The sequence below is a fragment of the Leptinotarsa decemlineata genome, unplaced genomic scaffold (genome assembly GCF_025532065.1).
Source record: "Leptinotarsa decemlineata unplaced genomic scaffold, Ldec_3_MD MMD2_tig00026340_RagTag_RagTag, whole genome shotgun sequence".
NCBI lineage: Eukaryota > Metazoa > Arthropoda > Insecta > Coleoptera > Chrysomelidae > Leptinotarsa > Leptinotarsa decemlineata.
In genome coordinates, this window is record NW_027412694.1 from 16,824,106 (window position 1) to 16,845,077 (window position 20,972).

Genomic DNA, 20,972 nt, shown 5'->3' on the forward strand with positions numbered 1-20,972 from the left:
TTCACAAGATCCCACTCATCATCTGCCATTGTTCTACAGAATAAAACCAATCACACTAAATAATACACATGACAAAAATAAAGCAAACAAAATCACCTTTCAAACATGAATAATAACCAAAGAAACAAAATTATACACTCGAAAGAACCAAACAGTAAATTTCAAATGCGCAATAATACGTGTTTACTCGTCAAGTGATGGTCTCACATTGGCTGGTACCTGCCCCCCCCATGCCACCTCCCGGGTTGAGTGCCCTGAAGTAAAAGCTTTCCCCCCCTGCTAGTTTGCGAGGAAAAGCTAATACTCCACTCCATCCACCCCCGCTCTCCGAGCCGTCCTAAACTTACTGATGGGCACTTCAGCAAGATTGACATCTGACCTCTTTTAGTCGAAAGTCAACCTTTCGCGATCGGTTATTTGCTTTGTCATGACTATTCCTAACTGAATTTTTGCATGGGGGCCCTCAAAAGCTAACCGGCGGCTATTGTGTTTAGCGTCGAGCATTCCTCAGTGAATCTAAGGGGAAGTGAATCGCGGTCGAGTTGTTCTACGTTGAACCTACCTGAAAGAGAGTTCATCTGATTAATTTTATGCTTACCTGAGTCGCCTGACGGCGACTCGTGGGGGTGGTCGTTGATTGTGCTTTGTCGACCTTGGCTGTTTATCCCTTCCTCGGAATCTAGGGGCATCCATGTTCAACGCATCTGTTTGGGATATAGTACGGTGCGTTTACAGCGGCCTTTACGCTCGCGTTCATGGACAATTGTATCTTCTTCCTGTATGGCTGTGCGCACTGGCCCAGGCAGTGCAGGCATAGAGTATTATGGGCATGAGAACGGTTTTAATCATTAGCAACTTTACTTTCGATCCCATGTTGCTTCTGTGACCTATGACAGGTGCCAGGCGTTGTCTGGCGTGTCTAGCCATTTCTATCATCTGCCGTACGTGAGACTGGAATGTTAGTTTCCTGTCTAAGATGACCCCCAGGTATGTCGCTTTGTTGGTACACGGAATCTCTAGTCCGTTGAAGGTGAAGTTGCCTTTCGGTTGTACCTGCGAGTGAACAGTATCGCCTGACTCTTGTCAGGGTTTATACTGATCTTCCACAGGTTGGCCCACTCTTTTATTTGTCTGCCTGTTGCTGCAAAAATCTCGTGACATGCGTTTGGCTCGTAGATCTCGCTAGCAGAGCCGTGTCGTCCGCGTAGAGCGGCAACTTGTTAAAGATTGTTCTCTGGCTTGGGCACGTCAGCTGTGTATACGGAGAGGTGCGGCGAAAGGACTGCTCCTTGCGGGACCCCTGCTTCCAGTAGTCGAATTGTTGATAGTTCGTATCCTACTCTGCAACGGCATCGCCTGAGTCAAATACACCTTTCTCATATATAAGGTCCATAGGGACCTTGTATCTGCGTTTGAGTCGAAAATGGCTTGAAACTAAAGAAAAATTGGAAACGGAGATTGAATTGAGTTGAAAATTGTTTTAATCGATTCAGCATATTATTTTTATGGAATACATGTAGCGACAGGTTTCTAGCGCATGATAACAAAAAGTTATAAACTCAAAAATATTGTAAAAGATCCTTACGGACCTTCTCACTGATCGGAGGGTTAATAATTTAGATTAATTGTAACCAACCGAGAGTATAAACCTCACTTGATCAATTTCATCGTACTTCGAAATGATTTTATCGTAATACAGACTCTTTATTTCATTTTAGCGATCCTACTCCGTCGAGAGATCCGCTGTTAATGAATATAATCTGGCCTAAAGTGGAACCGGACAATATTTTGTATCTGAACATTGACGAAACATTAAATGTAACATTGAATCCCAGACAGTATAATGAAGTGAGCAGCATACTTGATTCGTACATACATTCACCTCTTGCTACTTACTGAAATGTTATTATTAGAAAGTGTTGTTTGTAAGAATAAAACCGAAGTAAGTAATATAAAGCATTTTTTCCTTGGTTGACTTTCTGGATATGACAATTTGTCAAAGTGAATAATAACAACTCAGATATCATTTATCTCAAATCAGAGGTACCTCAAGGATCCATACTCGGCCCTTTATTGTTCTCTGTATATACATCCAACTTACTGCAGGCTCTTCACACTTGTCAGGTGCATTTATATGCTGTCGATACTCAAGTATACCACAGCTTTCCGGCGGAAATGGCAGACAGTGCTTGTGACGTTATCAATGCAGATATAAATAGATTTGTTGAATTGGCTACGGACCACTGTTTATTTACAAACCCCAGTAAATCAAATGTAATGATCTTTGGTTTGAGATCTCACCGTTCCATGTTGAATAACTCTGTGAATATCTGCATTCGAAATGAACCACTAGATATTGTTAGTGAAGCAAATAATCTTGGTAATTTGATGGCTGTAGGTCTGAGATTTGAAAATTTTCTGAATAAACTCTCACAACGTGCCTATTCTGCACTGAAAATCATTTATGGTAACCGACATATTCTGTCTCATTATGTGAAAAAGTCCTTATGTGAATCTTCGGTGCTTTCAGTTTTCAATTAAGCGGATGTTCTTTATGGTCATTGTTTAATCAATACAAAAATAAGATTCAAAAAGTTCAAAACTCGTGCCTTAGGTTAATTTTTGGTATTGGTCAGCGACACAGAATCTCATATAAGCTTCAAGAAATTGGATGGCTGAACATGGAGAAAAGAAAGTTACTTCACGCTGTCTGTTTTTTCCATTAAATAATTGTAACGAAAAACCTTCATATCTTTATAGAAAAATCACATATCGTACAGACATCCATAACCTGAATATTCGATATTAAAATATGATTGCAATGCCAAAATTCAAAACAGAAGTGTTCAGGCGGTCTTTCAGGTACCAAATTTGTCGATAGTATAATTCTGTCCCCAACCTCCTCAAAAAATTAAATTTCACAAAGGTAAAACTGAATATGAAGACTATTTGTTGGACTGAAATTGAATCGAATTATTGATATCTTGTAAGGAATAGGTGAAGGTAAGGTGTTTATTCGTATTTATATTAGAATATCATTAAAATATATATAACAATAACAGTTCTAGTTTTGTTTTTCTTCTGTTTTCCTTTTTATCTGTTCTCTTTCCAGGGTTGAGAGGAAGAACATTATTCGTGATGTATTCTATTACGGACAATGAACTTCGCCCTTTATTTCAATTGTTAGTTGAATATATAAGTTATGTTATGTTTTTTTGTTTTGTTTATGAAATAATGAAGGCGATATTATTATTATCATTATGCACAAATAAAGCCTATGGAAACAATTGTCATAATCGAGCGGTTCTCGAAAACTTTTTTTTCATCGATTTATAAAAATGATAAGCGTATGAAAGCAACTAAGTTACCAAAGCATACCGATCCCAAACCCAGTTTTTGGAAAAAATACTGATAACAAAAATTGTTCTCGACCTAATTTGCCAGAAAATCTTTGGAAATATTCAGGTTCAATTGATAGTTGTCTAAATATGATGCTGAGAAATTGAAGAACAAAACGATTAGTGAACTGTACTTTTTGATGAGTACAACTTTTCAAAACAACAATAGTGAAGGCCTTCAGTTGAAGATGAAATTATTTTTACATCATTTAATTTGGCAAAGGACTCAACTTGATGATTAGTTAGTTCGACGATGTATACAAACGACTCAAAAAGCCGCTGATGAGTTTTTCTGAAAAAAGCTTTGAAAGCCTCTGATTAAAGTTAACTAATGTTCTAGAATGAATATTTTTTGCAATTTCACATATTGAGATTGTTCTTTGAGTTTTTCATTTGTTGATAATTTTATTTCTAACTTTGACTTTCGAATCTTTCATTTCCAATAGGAAAAACCTGTTTCCGGTGGGTACTTTTGATTATTGAAAATGAAAAAAGGGGTACTTTTATATTCCTTTTTCGGAATACAATAATGAGTGTGAACATTTCTTTTTTTTGAAAGTTCCTGACTCTTTAAGAATAGCAGTAAGACGAAGAAATGTAGCTTTCAAAAATAACTTCCTTTTTGAAAAAATATACTTCTATTTTATTTATTCATCTAATTACCAAAAAGTTTCAACAAATACACAATTCCATTGTCCAAGAAAAAATGCAGCATTTGATCATGGAACTTGTCCCACAATTCTTCAATGATTTTGAAGAGAATATTCAGATTTTTTGGTTTGAGTCTAGTCTACGTTGAGTTTCTTGAAGTTTCCGTAGTATCCTAGAATTTCATCATTGACTAAAGGTGTTGGTCTAAATGATTCGTTCACACGTAGTGTTTCCAGAACGTCGAACCTGTCTTTATGAGCAGCTAACTCTTTTTTGAATATTTCTGAAAAAATCATGAAATCTGAATAACCAACAGACACATTTATTTATAGAAACAACAGTTCAAGGTTCTTATTGAGAATAATAAAACCAACCACAAAAATATACATACATTTCGGAGAGAAACCAGTCATTTCTAAATCTGATTTTTTTATTCCATACTCAAATTCCAAATCATCCTCAAAAAGTATACGATTCCTATCAATGATCACAAAAACAGGTGAATTGGTGGGTTGAATTACGAGCCTAAAGAAAAAATAGAATACCTACAAGAGTGAAAAGTTGTTTGAATGAGAAATTTCACTCAAATGTATTTCGTATCTGTTTCATAACAAGTTTCCAGAGAAGGATATATTCTATGGTTTCCAGCTTTCCAATCACTTCAAATCCAGATGGAATTTGATGCTGCTCTGTTTGTAACCTCGTTAACGAGACGGGACTGACACTACTTCCTTGTAGTTCAACGGCTCCAGTGTCAGACGGAGGTTTCTCAAGAAAATTGAAGGAATTAGTCTATAATATAATACAATGGTACTGTTTCCGTTAGATCTGTTTTGTAATGGTGACAAGTAACACTCTGAAACCAGTCTGAGGTTGATTACTCGATGAATTTCCACGAGGTCCATCTAATGGAAAGATGTTCTTCTATAAAGGTTTTTTTCCGAACATAATGTTCAATACGTTTCAGAAATTTATCATATATATATACAGTACGATGCAAATGTATGGAATAAATTCGATATTCACAAAAGGAGCGTCTTTCGGAAGAAATCCAAAAACAGGTCAACTTTAATATTTGACGGCCCATCTCATGATATTCATATGAAAAACGTTTCGTCACCAGTGTTGGCGTGATGACGTAATCGACAATTTTTTTAAATGCAAACAGGGGTCATGTGGCACCCCATTCAAAAGGTCTACTTGTCGTCTATTCAACGGTATAATGGTTTCAATATGTATTAATACAGGGTCAACCGAAATTATGTATTCAGAAGACTGGAATTACAAATAATAGTAATTCGTTGAACCAAATAATGCTATGCACCGCCACTGAGAATAAAGTATCGTACTGTCTTCTATTGTTTTGGTTGATTAGAAAAAAGAAATGGTGATAAAAGTCCTACACTCTACTTGAGATTAGTCAATGTCATTGAAGTGAAGTATCATTGAAGCGGTTGACATTATTTCTAGAAAAATATTTAAATCACTCATAATCTGGCAATGAAAGTAACAGAAACCCAAAGAATCGAAATTTTAATTATGATTGGCTGTGGAGATAAAGTAAGGACTCAGGCAGAAGTTCGTGATTTATTCAATGCGAAATACCCCAACCGAGAACCCGTTTCTCAATCAACAATAAGTAAAATTGAGAAAAAGTTTCGAGAAACGGGCCATGTTAGAGATCTCCCTAAAAGTGGTAGAACATTTATTATAATTTTATTGTACTTCAATAAATAACATGTTTTGGTTCATCTTGTATAAATGAATATTGGCATGGTTATACCGTTGAATAGATGATTAGTAGACCTTTTGAATGAGGTGCCACATGACCCCTGTTTGCATTTAAAAAAATTGTCAATTACGTCATCACGCCAACACCGGTGACGAGAAGTATTTCATATGAATATCATGAGATGGGCCGTCAAAAATTAAAGTTGACCTGTTTTTGGATTTCTTCCGAAAGACGCTCATTTTGTAAATATCGAATTAATTCCATACATTTGCATCGTACTGTATATATATATATATATATATATATATATATATATATATATATATATATATATATATATATATTCACCGTTCTCATGCCCATATATATCAAAAACAAGTAAGTAGAGTGGTATCACATTCCAATCATATTTTTGCACTGTTGTCTGTTTCACAGTTTGTTGTTCGCCATTAGTAAAATGCCGTACTGAACTGAAACACATAAGATTGAAATTCTAATGATGATTGGCTACGGAGATAGGACAAGAACACAAAATGAAGTCACCCATGTATTCAGACTGAAGTATCCTGACTTACCACCCAAATCGCGAAGTACCGTAAGCAAGATCGAGAAACAGTTCCGGGAAAATGGGCATTTGAGATAGCTAGCCAGTCTCAGTGGAAAGAGTTCTTGAAGCTGAAAAATTTCATCCATATAAAATAACAATCCTCCAGGAACTCACCGAAGATGATCCAGATAGAAGACTCCAGTTTTGCAAACAAATGATGGATCTACTAGACACGACTGTTGTACAGAAAGAAAACGTTCAATTTTCTGACGAATCAACGTTTATGTTGAATGGTGTGATGAATCATCAAAGTTGTCTTTATTGGGCAGACAGAAACCCACACTGGATGAGCGAAGGCCACACTCAACATCCAGAAAAAGTCAATGTTTGGGCAGGGATTGTTGGTGATCGAGTTATAGGACCGATTTTCTTCCAAGAAAATCTTACTGAAGCAAGATATTTAAAATTCTTGCAGGAGGACCTAGTTCCGAATTTAGCTATTTTGTTCCCTTGTCCTATAGAAGCTGACGTTACGAATAGAAACATCTGGTTTCAACAGGACGGCGCGCCTCCTCATTTTGCAAGACCTGTCCGTGACTACCTGAATGATGTATTTCCAGGCAGATGGATTGGCAGAAGAGGACCCTATGAATGGCCACCTAGGTCTCTGGATTTAACACCTTTGGACTTTTTCTTATACTTGGAGAGCAAAGTATTTAAGACCGAACCGGCAAATATTGAGGATTTAAAAAAACGAATAAGACAGGAGTGTAGGCTAATTTCCGGCGAAGTAATCAGAAATGTTCAAAACGAGTTTCAGTTACGTTTAGGGTATTGTCAGTTAGTGAATGGCCAACATTTTTGAAGAAATACTATTGAATTGAATTCTTTTTTTGAATTAGATAATGTTCGTTAAATATCTTCTGGAGGACAAAGAGTAAAAAATTGAAATTTGGCAGGCATGTGCAACTTGTTGAACCCTTCAATAAAAGTCATTAGAAAACAGGGTTGTCATTTAAAAAAATCATCAATCACGTCATATCTCATATTTGAGACACACTGTATAATTTTTTTGCATTATAATAAAGGCAATTCAAAGTACTAATCAATATGTCCGAGCATATTACCGAAAGAAACAACACCTTTGATTTAGTGAATTTGTTCTATTTTAGAGACTCGCACTGTATATATATTATATATAAATTCAAATTATTACGTTCGTTCCAACCAGCGTCAGAAACAGTTTCTGACAGTCAGGATTCTGCGCAGTAATGTGATTGCGTTCCAACGTGAGTTTTCAACAATTAGTAAACTACCAGTTTTCTGTTCCATTAATCTGACGCATGCGTATTCCGTATTACTGTTTCTGTTTTATGTTCATTCAACTTGCAAACAACATAACCTGCAAAAATTGTAATAAAATAAATTATGTATTTGCTGGCGCTGGAAAAATTAGGAATTCTTTAAGTGAACCTAAAATATGAACATCTTTAATTACACAAATTAATTATTGCGGTGACCTACTTTTACCTCCCAGTTCCATGTTGATTAGTAAATAGAATAGAGATATAAAATACTTCAACCTTCTTTTACTCTTATTTGCTGATGATACCCTTGTATATACGGAAAACTGTGATTCAAAAGAAGCTGTACAAAATATCAATATATCTTTAAAGATCATTGAATTATATCTACAAGTGAATAAACTCAAATTGAATATCAATAAATGTAAGGCAATGATGGTTACAACAAATTCGAATCAAAAAAAGATTGAATTGATACTAATGACGTTAATATCAGCATATTCAAAAATCAACTCACAATTGTAAATGAAATTAAGTACCTAGGATTCATTATAGACCATCAATTAAATTTGAATGAGCATGCCGAATATACCATTAGAAAGATATGTAAGAAAAAGTATTTTTTCTCTAGAATTTCAAAATCTTTATCAACCTTTGCTAGACTAACATATTACAACTGCATAATGAGGCCACACTTTGACTACTGCGCCACACTGATGTATGTATTCAATCAAAATCAAATGGGACAGTTGCAGAAACTACAAAATCGAGGTATGAGAATCATTTTGAGATGCAACCAGTATACCTCTATTGAATCTATGTTGAATACTCTACAGTGGCAGCCGGTACATAAAAGAATGTATTATTTGAGCATGATTTTTTTTTTCAAAATTTCGAGTGGGATACAACCAGCCTATTTTAGCAGATATTTAGTTCGAAATAGTGACATTAATTCATATAACACAAGAACATGTAATTCATTTTATAGATCCCGAACAAATTATAAGAGTGGAATAAATTCATTACTCTTTAAAAGTCTTGATAGTTTCAATAAGTTACCTGATGAAATAAAACATGTAAATTCCTTAAAAGTATTCAAAAAGTTATTATTAGAATATATCAAATCAATACATGACGCACTGTAAAATTATATACGTTTATAAATTATTCATATATGCATAACTATATATTGTATATTAGGATTCCTAAAATAAAGTCTACAACTTCTACTACTACTCTCCCGAAATACACTTGATTACATATATTTTTAAAGGTTATGTTGAAATTCCATGCCAAACTTCAGTTGAACTATCAGCTGTCAGCTGTTTCAATCAGAAATTTCAAATTAAACAGAAACCAATATCTACCAGACATGCGCGTTGACAACGATTTACAAACTGTTAGAAATCTGTTGGTGACTCAAGGTTGGAACGAACCTAATATGTTTGTACTTTCATACGGTTAGATTGCCTTAGTGAATTTGTTGATGCTTCATTGATTAGGGTTTGGGCAGGTATTTGTCCTTCCCTTTTATCCGGATGTCTCATTAAATTTGCCTGTACTTGGGTTACAACAGGTAATTTTCTTTGTGTTGGTGTTTCTCTAGGTTCATTGTTTCTAGGAATGTGTATTGTTTCGTGAATCTGTACCTCGGAGAGATGGAACACTATGTCCATTTCTTTCAATAATGACATTTTTACAGACTTAAAATCAGCTTTTTCCATATTTTCTAGAGGGATAGAACACTCTTTTAAAAAAACATCAAGTCCCTTTTGACTTAGAGGGATATAAAACGATGTGGACTTGATATCTTATTCCCCTACAGCATATGAGTTACTATTGGGCATAGTATTGTATACCTCTGTTCAATCTGTTGGATTGTTGGTGAACTAAGTGTACTTTTGCCATTTCTGGTCTGTTTACATAGTTTGATGTATTAATTTATGTTTGTTACTATCAATTAGTAGGAATAATGAACCAATATTCTCGTGGAAGAAATAGATATATGTGACAGATGAAAAACAATCTGTTGAGGTAGATCACACTGCATATCCTAATGAAGCCAAATCAAGATATGACTTTAAAAGCAAGGATACAACATGTCAAAGAATACCACTTACCTCAAAGTATCAACAGGCGATCTGCAAAAGTGCTTGCCATCACCTCTCACTACAAATTGCATAAGCTTGGGACTGGCAGCAGTTAGTCAGACAAACCTCCACAAAATATATCGTCCATAACATGGATTTGAAGATTTTAAAAACTTCAACCCTTTGTGCGATACCAAATTATCTCAAGATCCACCATTTATAAATAGAAAAAAGTCATAAACAAACACCAAGTTCTGCTGTCAAACTGTGTTCAACTGCAAGTAAAACAAAACAACATTAAGAACTCTGTTTTTGAAAAATGATTTCGATGGTGAAAACCAAGAGGTTGACCTTGTTAGGATTCGAAGGCGACACCCTACGATGCCGAAAGATTTGCAGCTGGTATCACAAGTTCCAAGACCTATATCACAACAAAAGTATAATGATCTGTTGGCCTTACTGCCATATGTTTCAGCTGTTGCCACGATTTTTACAAAAACCTAAAGCACAGTAGTCCTACCAATAATGAGTATCCAGAAGAAGATTCACCGGAGGATGACTGAAAGGTTTTCACCTGCAATCATTTTGGCGACATTTTACCAATGAGGAACATTATTATTTTATTTGTGACAGTGATTGATTTCAACGTTCAATAAAACATTCGAGGTCAAATAATATTGTGTTTCATTATCGACTCCACACTAAGTCTTTTATTTTAATGACTTTCTCAGAGGGATACAACACCGTGTTCATTAACAGGGTTGAAAAACTGATAAAAATAATTATTTTGAAGAAAAACACAAACTTAATGTGAATTAACATTGCCTAGAATGTTCTGATCAAATAATAATACAAAATCCCAATTAATAGTTGTGGCATTAACATTTTCATTCGAAAAAGTTTTCAACATTGCTCTCCTGTAATGCTAGGAAAATATGACATAGGGTTCTATCCCTCTGAGGTACAGAATATTTAATGTTAGGTCTTGATGTGTTATGATTCGTATTTGTTATTCGATGAGTGAATTATAGCTTTTGAATTTATGGATGTTTAGGTTTTTCCAGATGTTCATACGATTTCTTTGTTTTATGAGTTTGATGTTTTCTGGTGAGGAAAATTATTCATAGGAAACAAACATATCCTTCCCCCACCAGAAAACATCAAACTCATAAAACAAGTCAATGAAGGAATTCGAATTTATGAAGAGAGTATTCAGATAAAGCAGTTTTTCACATAAAATTTTGATACCATTCAGTTCTTTGAGGGTTGGTTCTTCTCCACCATAATCCTTCGGTAAAATTCTGGTAGGGATATAGTCAGAAAGTGTATGTGAGCTTTGATGGAGGTGCACCTAGAAAATAAGAAACATATTTTTTTCTTTTCTTATTCGATGAACCTGATGATAACTAACAAACTGGGATACAAAAATGATATAAAGAGACTTTGGTATCGATAACTCTAGGAATGATTATTTATTGGGATCATCTTTGTTCTCGAAATCATTTTGTCTGCCGCCCACTTCGAAAATTGATTATTTTCTAGCGCCCCTCAAATTTTTCCACTTTACTTCATCTTAAGAACCACAATCGCATTCATTTTCTTAATATTTAAATTATGTGTTTCATGTTAAAATAAGAATTTCTGATGAGGATAATGTAAAAAAACTTTTATTATTCATGTTTTTGAAACAAACATTTCAATTTCAAAACTATCCTAATGTGAAGGATGATTTTGATGATTTTCAGCAAGTTTGTTAATATCAGGCTCCAATTCACTCAAAAACAGCCGTAAGTCACCGCGTTCGACATTCTGCAATCGATTTCTCTTTTTATTTAGCAACGTTGCCACATCACTGAATCCACGTTCACACAAATACGATGATGAGAATGCTATCAAAAATTGTTGAACAATGGACCATAATCCAGGGTATAATTGCGGCATTGGCTTCTGAACCCAAAATTCTTGGTATCCATTTTACAATTTTATTTTCTCGTTCGTTACCAGTTCTGAGTTCTTCTTCCAGCTGGGGTGATCCTGTTGTGTTGGCATTTGAAAAATGATCCAACACCAAGTCTAGTATGTACCATTTTAAAATGTCCTAGAATCGTTCTGCGAAATCACTGTGGAGGTTCTTTAAATATTGGCACTAAACAGGCAAGTCATCGTTGTTGAAGGATACTGCTGACAAATTAGGAAAACTGCGAAACTCAGGTCTGCCGATATTATTCTTGTATAAGAGCAATTTGGCTACAAAAGCAGCAATTACATTTTTTGTTTCAATCAAATTCAAGTCGTCACCATGAAGTTGGAGATTGACATCATTGAATGATTTATACAGGTCTGTCAAGTACGAAATATCATTCTTTGAAGTGATGAGGTTGTCGTGCAATTCTTTATCTTTGTTCTCCAAGAACTTTATTCCAGAGTCAAATAGATTGTAGAATCGAGTCAGACAGTTACCTCTTGATAACTAACGTTTTCTGTGTGAAAAAGCAATCGGTTGAAATCTTCATCATTAGCAACACAAAGCTGATTGAATAATTTGTCATTTAAACAGCTGTTTCGGATTTTATTGACTGCTTTGATGATATATTGCAGTGATTGAGAAAGGCGCTGATATTCAAATGGTTTCTATGAATGACGCAATGTACAGCGAGTACATCTGAAATTTTGAATTTTGAGTACGCTATGAAGCTTTATTGACGTCCTGTCATAGACGGAGCGCCATCCGTAACAGCTGATATGATATTCTTCAGTGGAATTTCTTTCTCATCACAAATTTTTCCATTGTATTATATATGGTTTCTCCTTTTCTATCTGTCTCTGAATTTCTGGCAAATATTAGTTCTTGATATATTTTCTCATTTTCAATAAACCTCACGTATGACAACAATAATGCTTCATTGATTGGTGAAGTGGACTCATCTAACTGAATGGAGAATTTAGAAGTCTTCAGATGATTGCACAATGACTCTTCAGCCATCTCATCAATCCGTCTTTGCACGGAACTACGGCTCAAAAGAATTTTTCGGATAATATCTGCCGCTGGTTTATGGAGCACAACAGTTATCACTTCTTTTATTGTCGGTTAAATTAAATTCTCTTCAATAGTGTGAGGTTTACCTATTCGAGCAATTAGCAAGGAAGCAAGGAAGCAACTGTAGGAAGCTTGGAGTCCGTCGTCGTTTAGCTTAGAAGCCGCTGAAAAAAGTTTTGACACAGTTGGCTGGGCTGAGTGTTTCTTTTCCAGTTCTTGAAAATAAGTCACACTTTTGTCTTTTTTATCTGAATACATTTTATTCAAATGATCTTGAAGCCTTGAGGGTTTCATCGCTTCATTCGAAAATGTTTTTTGACAAAGAAGGCACTAAGGCGAAAATAGATTCGTGAGATTTTCAATAAATCCATATTTCATATATTCCGTGCTATACTGCTATTCCTTCTTTTTTGCTTCCGAGATGATTTTGTCTTCAAGAATGCCGAAGTAAAGAATCGATTATTAAAAACTTGCTAGCTTGTTAGCTAGTCGCTAACTAAATTCACTTGTTTCCGTAATATCATCAAATGATAAAGTGAATGGCGCGCGCTTTCATATGAGGCAGCGGGCGGGCCTAGTACTTTCGAGAATGGAGACTAGAAACTTCTCACTTCGCATTGAAGCTAACCGCCATCTATTATACAGTTTGACAACTATCGGACAGGGAATAGTTACTGTCCAGTACCTTAGATGGCGTTACACGAGGAAACGCGCGTTAAGCGTAAAGGAGCGGTAAAGTTTGTGTTGAAAGCAAAAAAAAATTCAAATTAGTCGTCGCCCCCTTAAATCGCTTCAACGCCCCCCAATCTTCTCTGTGTTCTTTACTGCCCCCCTATAGGCCTCTAGCGCCCACAAAGGGGCGTTATCGCCCACATTAGAAAACACCAATCTGAAGAAACAATTTGTTCAGGACAGTCTCGTTTCCCTACACTGTAGGTTAATGGACTGACACCTATCAGAAAACAACTACTCCCCTGGCTAATACCACGAGGGACATTGTATTATATCTGACAGGTGTCAGTGCAGGATTATAAACTGTTGTCCGCTTCAGCTCAATTCGAGGAATGATACGCTGAAATAATTCGATTTTCAATTATCGGAAATCATCGACTTTATGTTGATGATAGACACTACCTTGCACTGACGAGTGGCCACACAGCCCGAAACCGGTCTGCAAGTATGTTCCAATAATTGAAAATCTATTGCGGCAGTTGTATTGCCAACAGCATATGCAAAAATAATTTCAGTGAAGAATCCTGCACTAACACCTTTCGGATATAATCCAACGCCCTTCGTGTTATTAGCCAGAGAAGTAATTGTTTTCTGATAGATGTCAGTCCATTAACCTACAGTGTAGGGAGTTGAGACTGGCCTGAACAAATTGTTCCTTTAGATGATTTGATTAATAGCCAGTTTCCAAGTATGTCCACCGACTATATGTGAAGATATTTATTGGGATGTCACTAAAAATAATATGGAATATTACTTGGGTATTGAGGAAATATTATTATTTTTTCTCACTGAGTTACGAGAATCACGGAATACAATGGGGTGTTTCCATGAGAAGTGAGACAATTTGATCATTTTGGAACTGAAAAATTTCCAGGAAAACTCTGTATTGGTAGTAAAATTGATGTCCTGATTTCCAATATGTTGAAATTTTGAGCCAATATTGTCCACACATACAACTTTTCGCGAAACTAGGTGACTCCATCACCCCTAGTGAGCAGTGTATATCACTCAGATCCACCCTAGACAAGATTCAGACTCGCCGCCGAAATATCTACTGATTCTGATATCAACAGAGTTCTACTCTAATGATTACGAAAGATGAAGGATTGTTTCCATGAGAATCGAGACACACTAAAGAGAAGAGTAGGGAATAAGAAATTGCAAGTACATCACTCAGAGAAGGTGTACAAAACCACTAACACGTGTTTTGGCTATTGGTAACGTCAAGGCGGTGCATCCAAGTGACATGGACGTCAATTGTTTGCCAAAAACTACACATATGTGTGGGATCTTTTGAAAAGAAAACTTACAAAAAAAAGCACACAACCGAACGTGAAAGAGAATGTAAATAAAGACTTCAGAAATGAAGTGAACCCTGTAATAAAGAAAAATGACTTTTATCGAAACGAAATAAAGCAATCGGGTGGGAATTTAAAGAAAATATGGGATACAGTCCATAACATATCGGAAACGAAAAGTAAAAATACGGTCGAAAACATTCAAGTTACAGATTCAAATGGTCAAACTATAGAGGATAATCAAGAAAAAGCTAAATCTTTCAATAAATTTTTTATTGAACTAGGCAAAAAATGGCGAACGATATAGAAAAAGTTACTCTATCCAATAATTTCCTAGATGACACATACATTAATTCTTCTATTTTCCTACAACCCATAACAGAAAACGAAATCATAACTTTGATTTCGGAACTCAAAAATAATTGCTCTCCTGGACCTGACAGTATCCATACAAAATTGATGAAAAATATTCATAGTCACATTATAAAACCTCTTTGTCACATCATAAATGTTTCCTTTCTGAGTGGTAAAGTTCCAAAACAATGGAAAGAATCAACAGTCACCCCTATTTATGAAACAGGAAACCACGATGCTCTAAACAATTACAGACCGATCTCGGTTATTAATAACGTTGGAAAAATTTTCGAAATGGCACTAAAGAATAGATTTCTAGCGTTTTTTGACAAACACAATGTAATAACAGAAACGCAATTTGTGTTTATCAAAAATTCCAGTACTGAGGAGGCAATCAACGATCTTCTAGAACAAACAGTCAGGGCATTGGACAGATCATCAAAATGTTCGGCAACTTTTCTTGACCTGGCCAAGGCCTTCGATACTGTTTCGCATCACAAGTTAGTTATTAAATTAGAAAGGTATGGAATACAAGGAGTAGCTTTAGACCTTATTTAAAACTATCTCACAAATATAACTCAAAAAGTTAAAATAGGTCAAGTTTTAAGCAATGAACTTATTGTAGAGACTGGAGTACCACAAGGGACAGTATTAGGCCCAATACTGTTCCTTATTTATATAAATAGTTTGTCAAGAATCAGAGACTTCAAGGGACACCTTATTTGCTATGCCGATGATACCACTTTGATCTTCACCGGTAAAAATTGGAATGAAGTCAAAAGTTTTGCAGAAAGTGATTAGGAGAAGGTGCAACTGTGGTTGAATGATAATTTACTGAGCCTTAACCTACCTAAAACAAAATGCATAACATTCTCTCCAACTATTGTTGATCAACCTCCAGAACTCGTTCTAAAATCACATAATTTACAATGTAATAATATGAATTGTAAATGTCCAAATATTCAAAAAATTTACAATATAAAATATCTAGGTGGTATTATAGACAAACATTTAAGATGGAATGATCACGTTACATATATTACAAAAAAATTCGAATATTATTTCATAAATTGTATTCCTTGGGAGATATTCTTACAAATAAAACGCTTATGATGTTATATAATGCACTAGCTGAATCATTTATAACATATTGCATAACAGCTTGAGGTGGAACATTCAAAACTACACTTCAAAATTTTCAAACTGCTCAAAATATTTTACTGAAATTGATTTTCAGGAAAAAAATGGATCTATTCCACTGTTTTATTATACAAAGAGGTGAATGTCATGAAATGTCGTGAGCTCTACGAATACCAGTGCCTTAAAAAGATGTTTTTTCAAAATAACACTTTTGAAAATCATAACAGTAGAATAACCAGATCAAAATCTAACCAAAATATCTATTCACAATTTTTCAAAAAAACAATTACTCAAAGATCGTTCTTCTATTTCGCACCTAAATTATACAATGCCCTTCCAGTTGAACTGAAATCTATAAAAAAAATTAATAAATACAAGCAAGACATGAAAAAATTTATAATGAGTCATCCTGAAAAATTCGATGTTCTGTTTCGATAAACTGTCTTTTTTTTCGTCGTCATCCTCGCTTCCTTTTTGTTTGTTCACTCTGTAACTCGTTGATTAAACATTTATTGTACAATTATATGAAGAAAGCAGTTGACATTGGGTCATAGCACAGGCATTTCATGCCTAGATGCCCTTGTTTCTTACAAGTATTCTTCGCTATTGATAATTTATAATAGTTGATGAATGTACACTTCACTTATTGGAATATGTACAGAGTCACCAACAGGAGCCAACGGCACATTTGTGGTTTCTACTACCAATAAAATATCGGCCGATTTTGGACGGCCGACTTTGTACCGGTCGTCCAAATTCCAATAGTGAACCACATGTGGAAACGGGACCTGACGTAAGGAGACCTGACATTCATTGAAGGCAACCAACATGACCACGCAGGCAGCTACTTGCGTGTTCTGGTTCCAGAACATAAATACTGTAACGCTAGTTGCATACACACCGATTTTGGACGGCCAGTATAAAATCGGCCGATATTTTATTGGTAGCGGGTGCTTGCACACTCACCGGATTTTTATCGGTCAAACAATCAGTTGCTTTGTTGTCGAAATTAGCACGCACTACCAAATTTACAATTTTACCGAGCATTCGACACTGAAATGGTCGGTAAAAAACCGGTGAGTATGCAAGAGTGTATTTAGTCATGTACGCCACTACTTCCCGGTACTGCCGGCGATACATTGGCAGTGGACGGCTACTCACCGGTATTTTACCGGTGGCGATCACCGGTCGGCGTGTGTGCCAGGTCCCGTTCCCACATGTGGTTCACTATTGGAATTTGGACGACCGGTACAAAGTCGGCCGTCCAAAATTGGTGTGTATAACTAGCGTAAGATGATCAGACTCGCAGGGACAACCTAACCCCAGCATTCATAAACCAATATCAATTTTTTTCATCACTGGAGACCTCGACACCTAAATACCCCTGACTTTTGCTTTTCTCAAATCAAACGGCCTGAATTCGAAAAGCAGAGGATTTATCTGTTTCTGGTGTCTTTGGTGTCTACTGTCAACCACACTGTTGCGATTGAAGTATACAGTGTGTGAAAGCCAAAAGGAATAGATTCATTATTTTGGTTACTGTACATATTTGAAATAAAAACTTGAAACATGTCAAATGTGAATCATAATTCGACATTTTAAACGTAAAAATGCCACCCCTACCTTCAACTTCCTTCGAATGACAGGTACAACCCCCAATTCATTGAATGGGAAGTATAGGTTTGTGATATATCGTTTGAATGGTCTCTTCATTCTCTATTCAAAAATGTTATCGCTCTCAAGTTCATTGCAACAATTGAAATAAATTGAAATCATGTGGTTACCTAAATTCGATGAAAGACAGTCAAAAACTAAAATGGACAGCAAAACGTAATGAAATGTAGATTACGAAAAAGAACTATAGATGTTAACGAAGTAGATGTTCAAAATGTTCACCGCGAACGTCTTGGCACATCCTAATCCCAAGTAAATCTGTCTTCTGACATCGTTCAACATATCAGGCGTGACCGACCTAATCGCAAGATTCACTCGTTTTTTTAGGTCATTCAAATCTGAAGGTTCTGTTTTGTACACATTGCTCTCCACATATCCTCATGGAAAAAAATCTAATGATGAATGATCAGGTGATCTTGCTGGCCATTCAATCGATCCTTGCCTCCCTATCCACCGATTGGGAAATGTTGTATCGAAGTATTGCCAAACATTAACTTGGTAATGTAGTGGTGCCTCAACCTGCTGAAACCATATCGTTTTCACTGGAACTTGAGGGTTTCCTGAATCAAAATATAAATTTGCCAAACTTGGAATGACATCATTTCGAAGGAAAGCCAAATAATTATCGCCATTCACGTTGCCTTCAATGAAAAGGGACCAATGATATGGTTTCCTACAATCCCTGCCCAAACATTAACCTTTTGAGGGTATTGCGTGTTCTTCTCTTATCCACTAAGGATTTTTCGTTGAACAGTAGCGGCAATTTTGCCGAATAGCATGAGCGTTGAGAGACAAAGTACACTCGTCAGAAAACATAACGTCTTCTTACTGGATGATATTGTTATCCAACTTGTCCATCAGTTGCTCACAAAATTGTTATTTATTATACAAGATAAAAAAGTATTAGATTTCAGCATGAGAGCTGAAATCTAATATTTTTCCGTGTATAACATACAATTTTTTTCTGTGACGAGAAAAACGACGATTTGATATTGAAAAATAAAATTTCTCACTTTTTTCCCGGAGAAAAAGGTAATTTCATAAAAAGTGACATTTTGTTACCCATGGGTTGGTCCCATGAGTGTTTCATCACCACATGGTATTGATAAAACACCGGTATCACCTCAAGCACCCGGGATATTGAATACGATAATATTATCCAAGCAGAAAGTATCCCTTCAAGAAAGAAAACTTCGGATAGAGCAAGTCATATAATAGTCATTAGAACTCTTAGCAGAATAACATAATATTATTCAAGGATTTCTGAAAATTCTTCGAATTGAGTTTGCTGAGGCACTTCGACTGTGAATTAAGACTGTCATTTAAATTATTGAGAAGTTTCATATTTTCATTGATCAAACCGTTCGAACCATTGAAACCAAAAATGAGGTTTTTCGAAATAGGTCTATTTGGTTTTCATTTGATTACTTTCATTTCTTCAAAATTCAGTTATCAACATAGCTGACTCACGAGTCTAATGAAAGCAATATATCGATACCAAAAAAGTTGAAAAACTCAAATATTTTCCGTGCCGAAATGATGTGAGTCAATTTAAAATATACGTACCCTTTTTGCAATTTTTTTGTTCAGGCAAGAAATAATCAGTGATATCACATTTTTGGAGTATGGCGGCAGGTTGATGAAATGTAACTGCTTGACGCGATTGTTGAAAGTTTTCTGAAAATACACAGGTAATATAACTGTCAGAAGAGAAATTATATATGAGACATAACTACTAGACAATCGATTTTTCAATTAACATTCAATTAATTTTAATCAGTTTCGAAAAACTATGAATGAAAGTTTCATCAAACTCTACCTCCAATGTTATAGAAGCTTTTTTCAGAATAGTAGGTGTCAGTTTCGAGAGGATGCTCATAGTTGCATTCTTCAAATCATAGATGAGTATATCGCTCACTTGATAATCGGCTTGCAATTTTTGTTCAAATACATTATATTGAACAGAAAAACAAAGCTCCATATCGAAATCTTTCAGATCCTCTCTACTGAAAGCAAGCACCATCACTCGATATCCCTCTTCGGTTGCTTTTGGAAGTGGAACCATATAACTGTAACAAAAAAATTTGCAATAATTACGTGAGATATTTCTCGAATATAAACGTTCAAGATGGAATTTTATGAAACAAACTGAAACTGGAGAGAACATTCAATACAAAATGTCACAGAAGCACTGGCTCAAAGCCCATTTTATGAAGATCGCGCAGCTCTGGACTGGTGTGTGATCGAACTCCTTCGAAGACGTTTTCTGCGTGTTCTCTCATATAAGCTTCTACATACTGAATGTTTAGGTCAAGGTCCCGGTATATGAATCTATTTGGAATATATTTTGGAAAATTTACGGCGGCTCGCACGCAAGCGTTCATAAACGTCTGGATACTGCATCTGTAGGTCGCTGCGAACTGGCCGAGGAAGTGTAGGCATACAGGACGATTGAATGTGGTACGATCTTGATTGACAGCAGTTTTACGTGGAGTCCCATGTTGCTTCTGCCACCTATGATCGGATATAGGTTTTTTCGAGCGGCTCTCACCAGCCCTGGTCTTCTGTTGAGAGTGACTCCAAGGTATTTTGCTTCGTTGGTCCGTTGAAGATGACGTTTCCTTCCGGATGTACCATCCTCCGGGTGAACGGTATCGCCTGACTCTTGTCAGGGTTTATACTGATTTTCCAAAGGTTGGCCCATTTCTCTAATCTGTTCGCTTGCTGTTGTAAGTATCTGGTAACTTGCGCATGGCTAGTTGATTTCGCCAGTAAAGCTGTGTTGTACAGTGACAACTAGTTGGAATTCTTCTCAGGCTAGGGCACGTCTGCTGTGTTTACCAAAATGAAGTGTGACGAAAGGAGTACACCTTGTGGGGCCCCTGCTTCCAGTAATCGTATGGTGCAGAGTACCTGTCCTACTCTGCAGCGGCATCGCTGGTCAGCTAGAAAAGATTCGATCAGTATTATCATTTGTTTCGAGTATCCAAAATTGCCCATTTTGGCAAGTAGTCC

The 20,972-nt window shown here is 35.9% G+C and overlaps 2 protein-coding genes across 3 annotated transcripts in view; one reads left to right on the forward strand and one right to left on the reverse strand.

Moving 5' to 3' along the window:
* The window catches only part of LOC111512328 (juvenile hormone esterase), a 49,580-nt gene extending 47,624 nt beyond the window's left edge, over positions 1-1,956 (forward strand). Inside the window, exon 11 of the mRNA XM_074183681.1 lies at positions 1,719-1,956. Within this exon, the coding sequence (XP_074039782.1) occupies positions 1,719-1,899 (181 nt within the window). The 3' untranslated portion in view covers positions 1,900-1,956. The remainder of the gene's footprint in view (positions 1-1,718) is intronic.
* A 2,065-nt stretch (positions 1,957-4,021) lies between these two features.
* LOC111512326 (alpha-tocopherol transfer protein-like) overlaps positions 4,022-20,972 on the reverse strand; it is a 47,919-nt gene continuing 30,968 nt past the window's right edge. For both annotated transcript variants that reach the window (XM_074183682.1, XM_074183683.1), the window contains 4 exons: positions 19,777-20,026; positions 19,524-19,634; positions 10,971-11,073; positions 4,022-4,332 (listed from right to left, as the gene is read on the reverse strand). In XM_074183682.1, the coding sequence (XP_074039783.1) occupies positions 4,184-4,332; positions 10,971-11,073; positions 19,524-19,634; positions 19,777-20,026 (613 nt within the window). In that variant the 3' untranslated portion in view covers positions 4,022-4,183. The remainder of the gene's footprint in view (positions 4,333-10,970; positions 11,074-19,523; positions 19,635-19,776; positions 20,027-20,972) is intronic.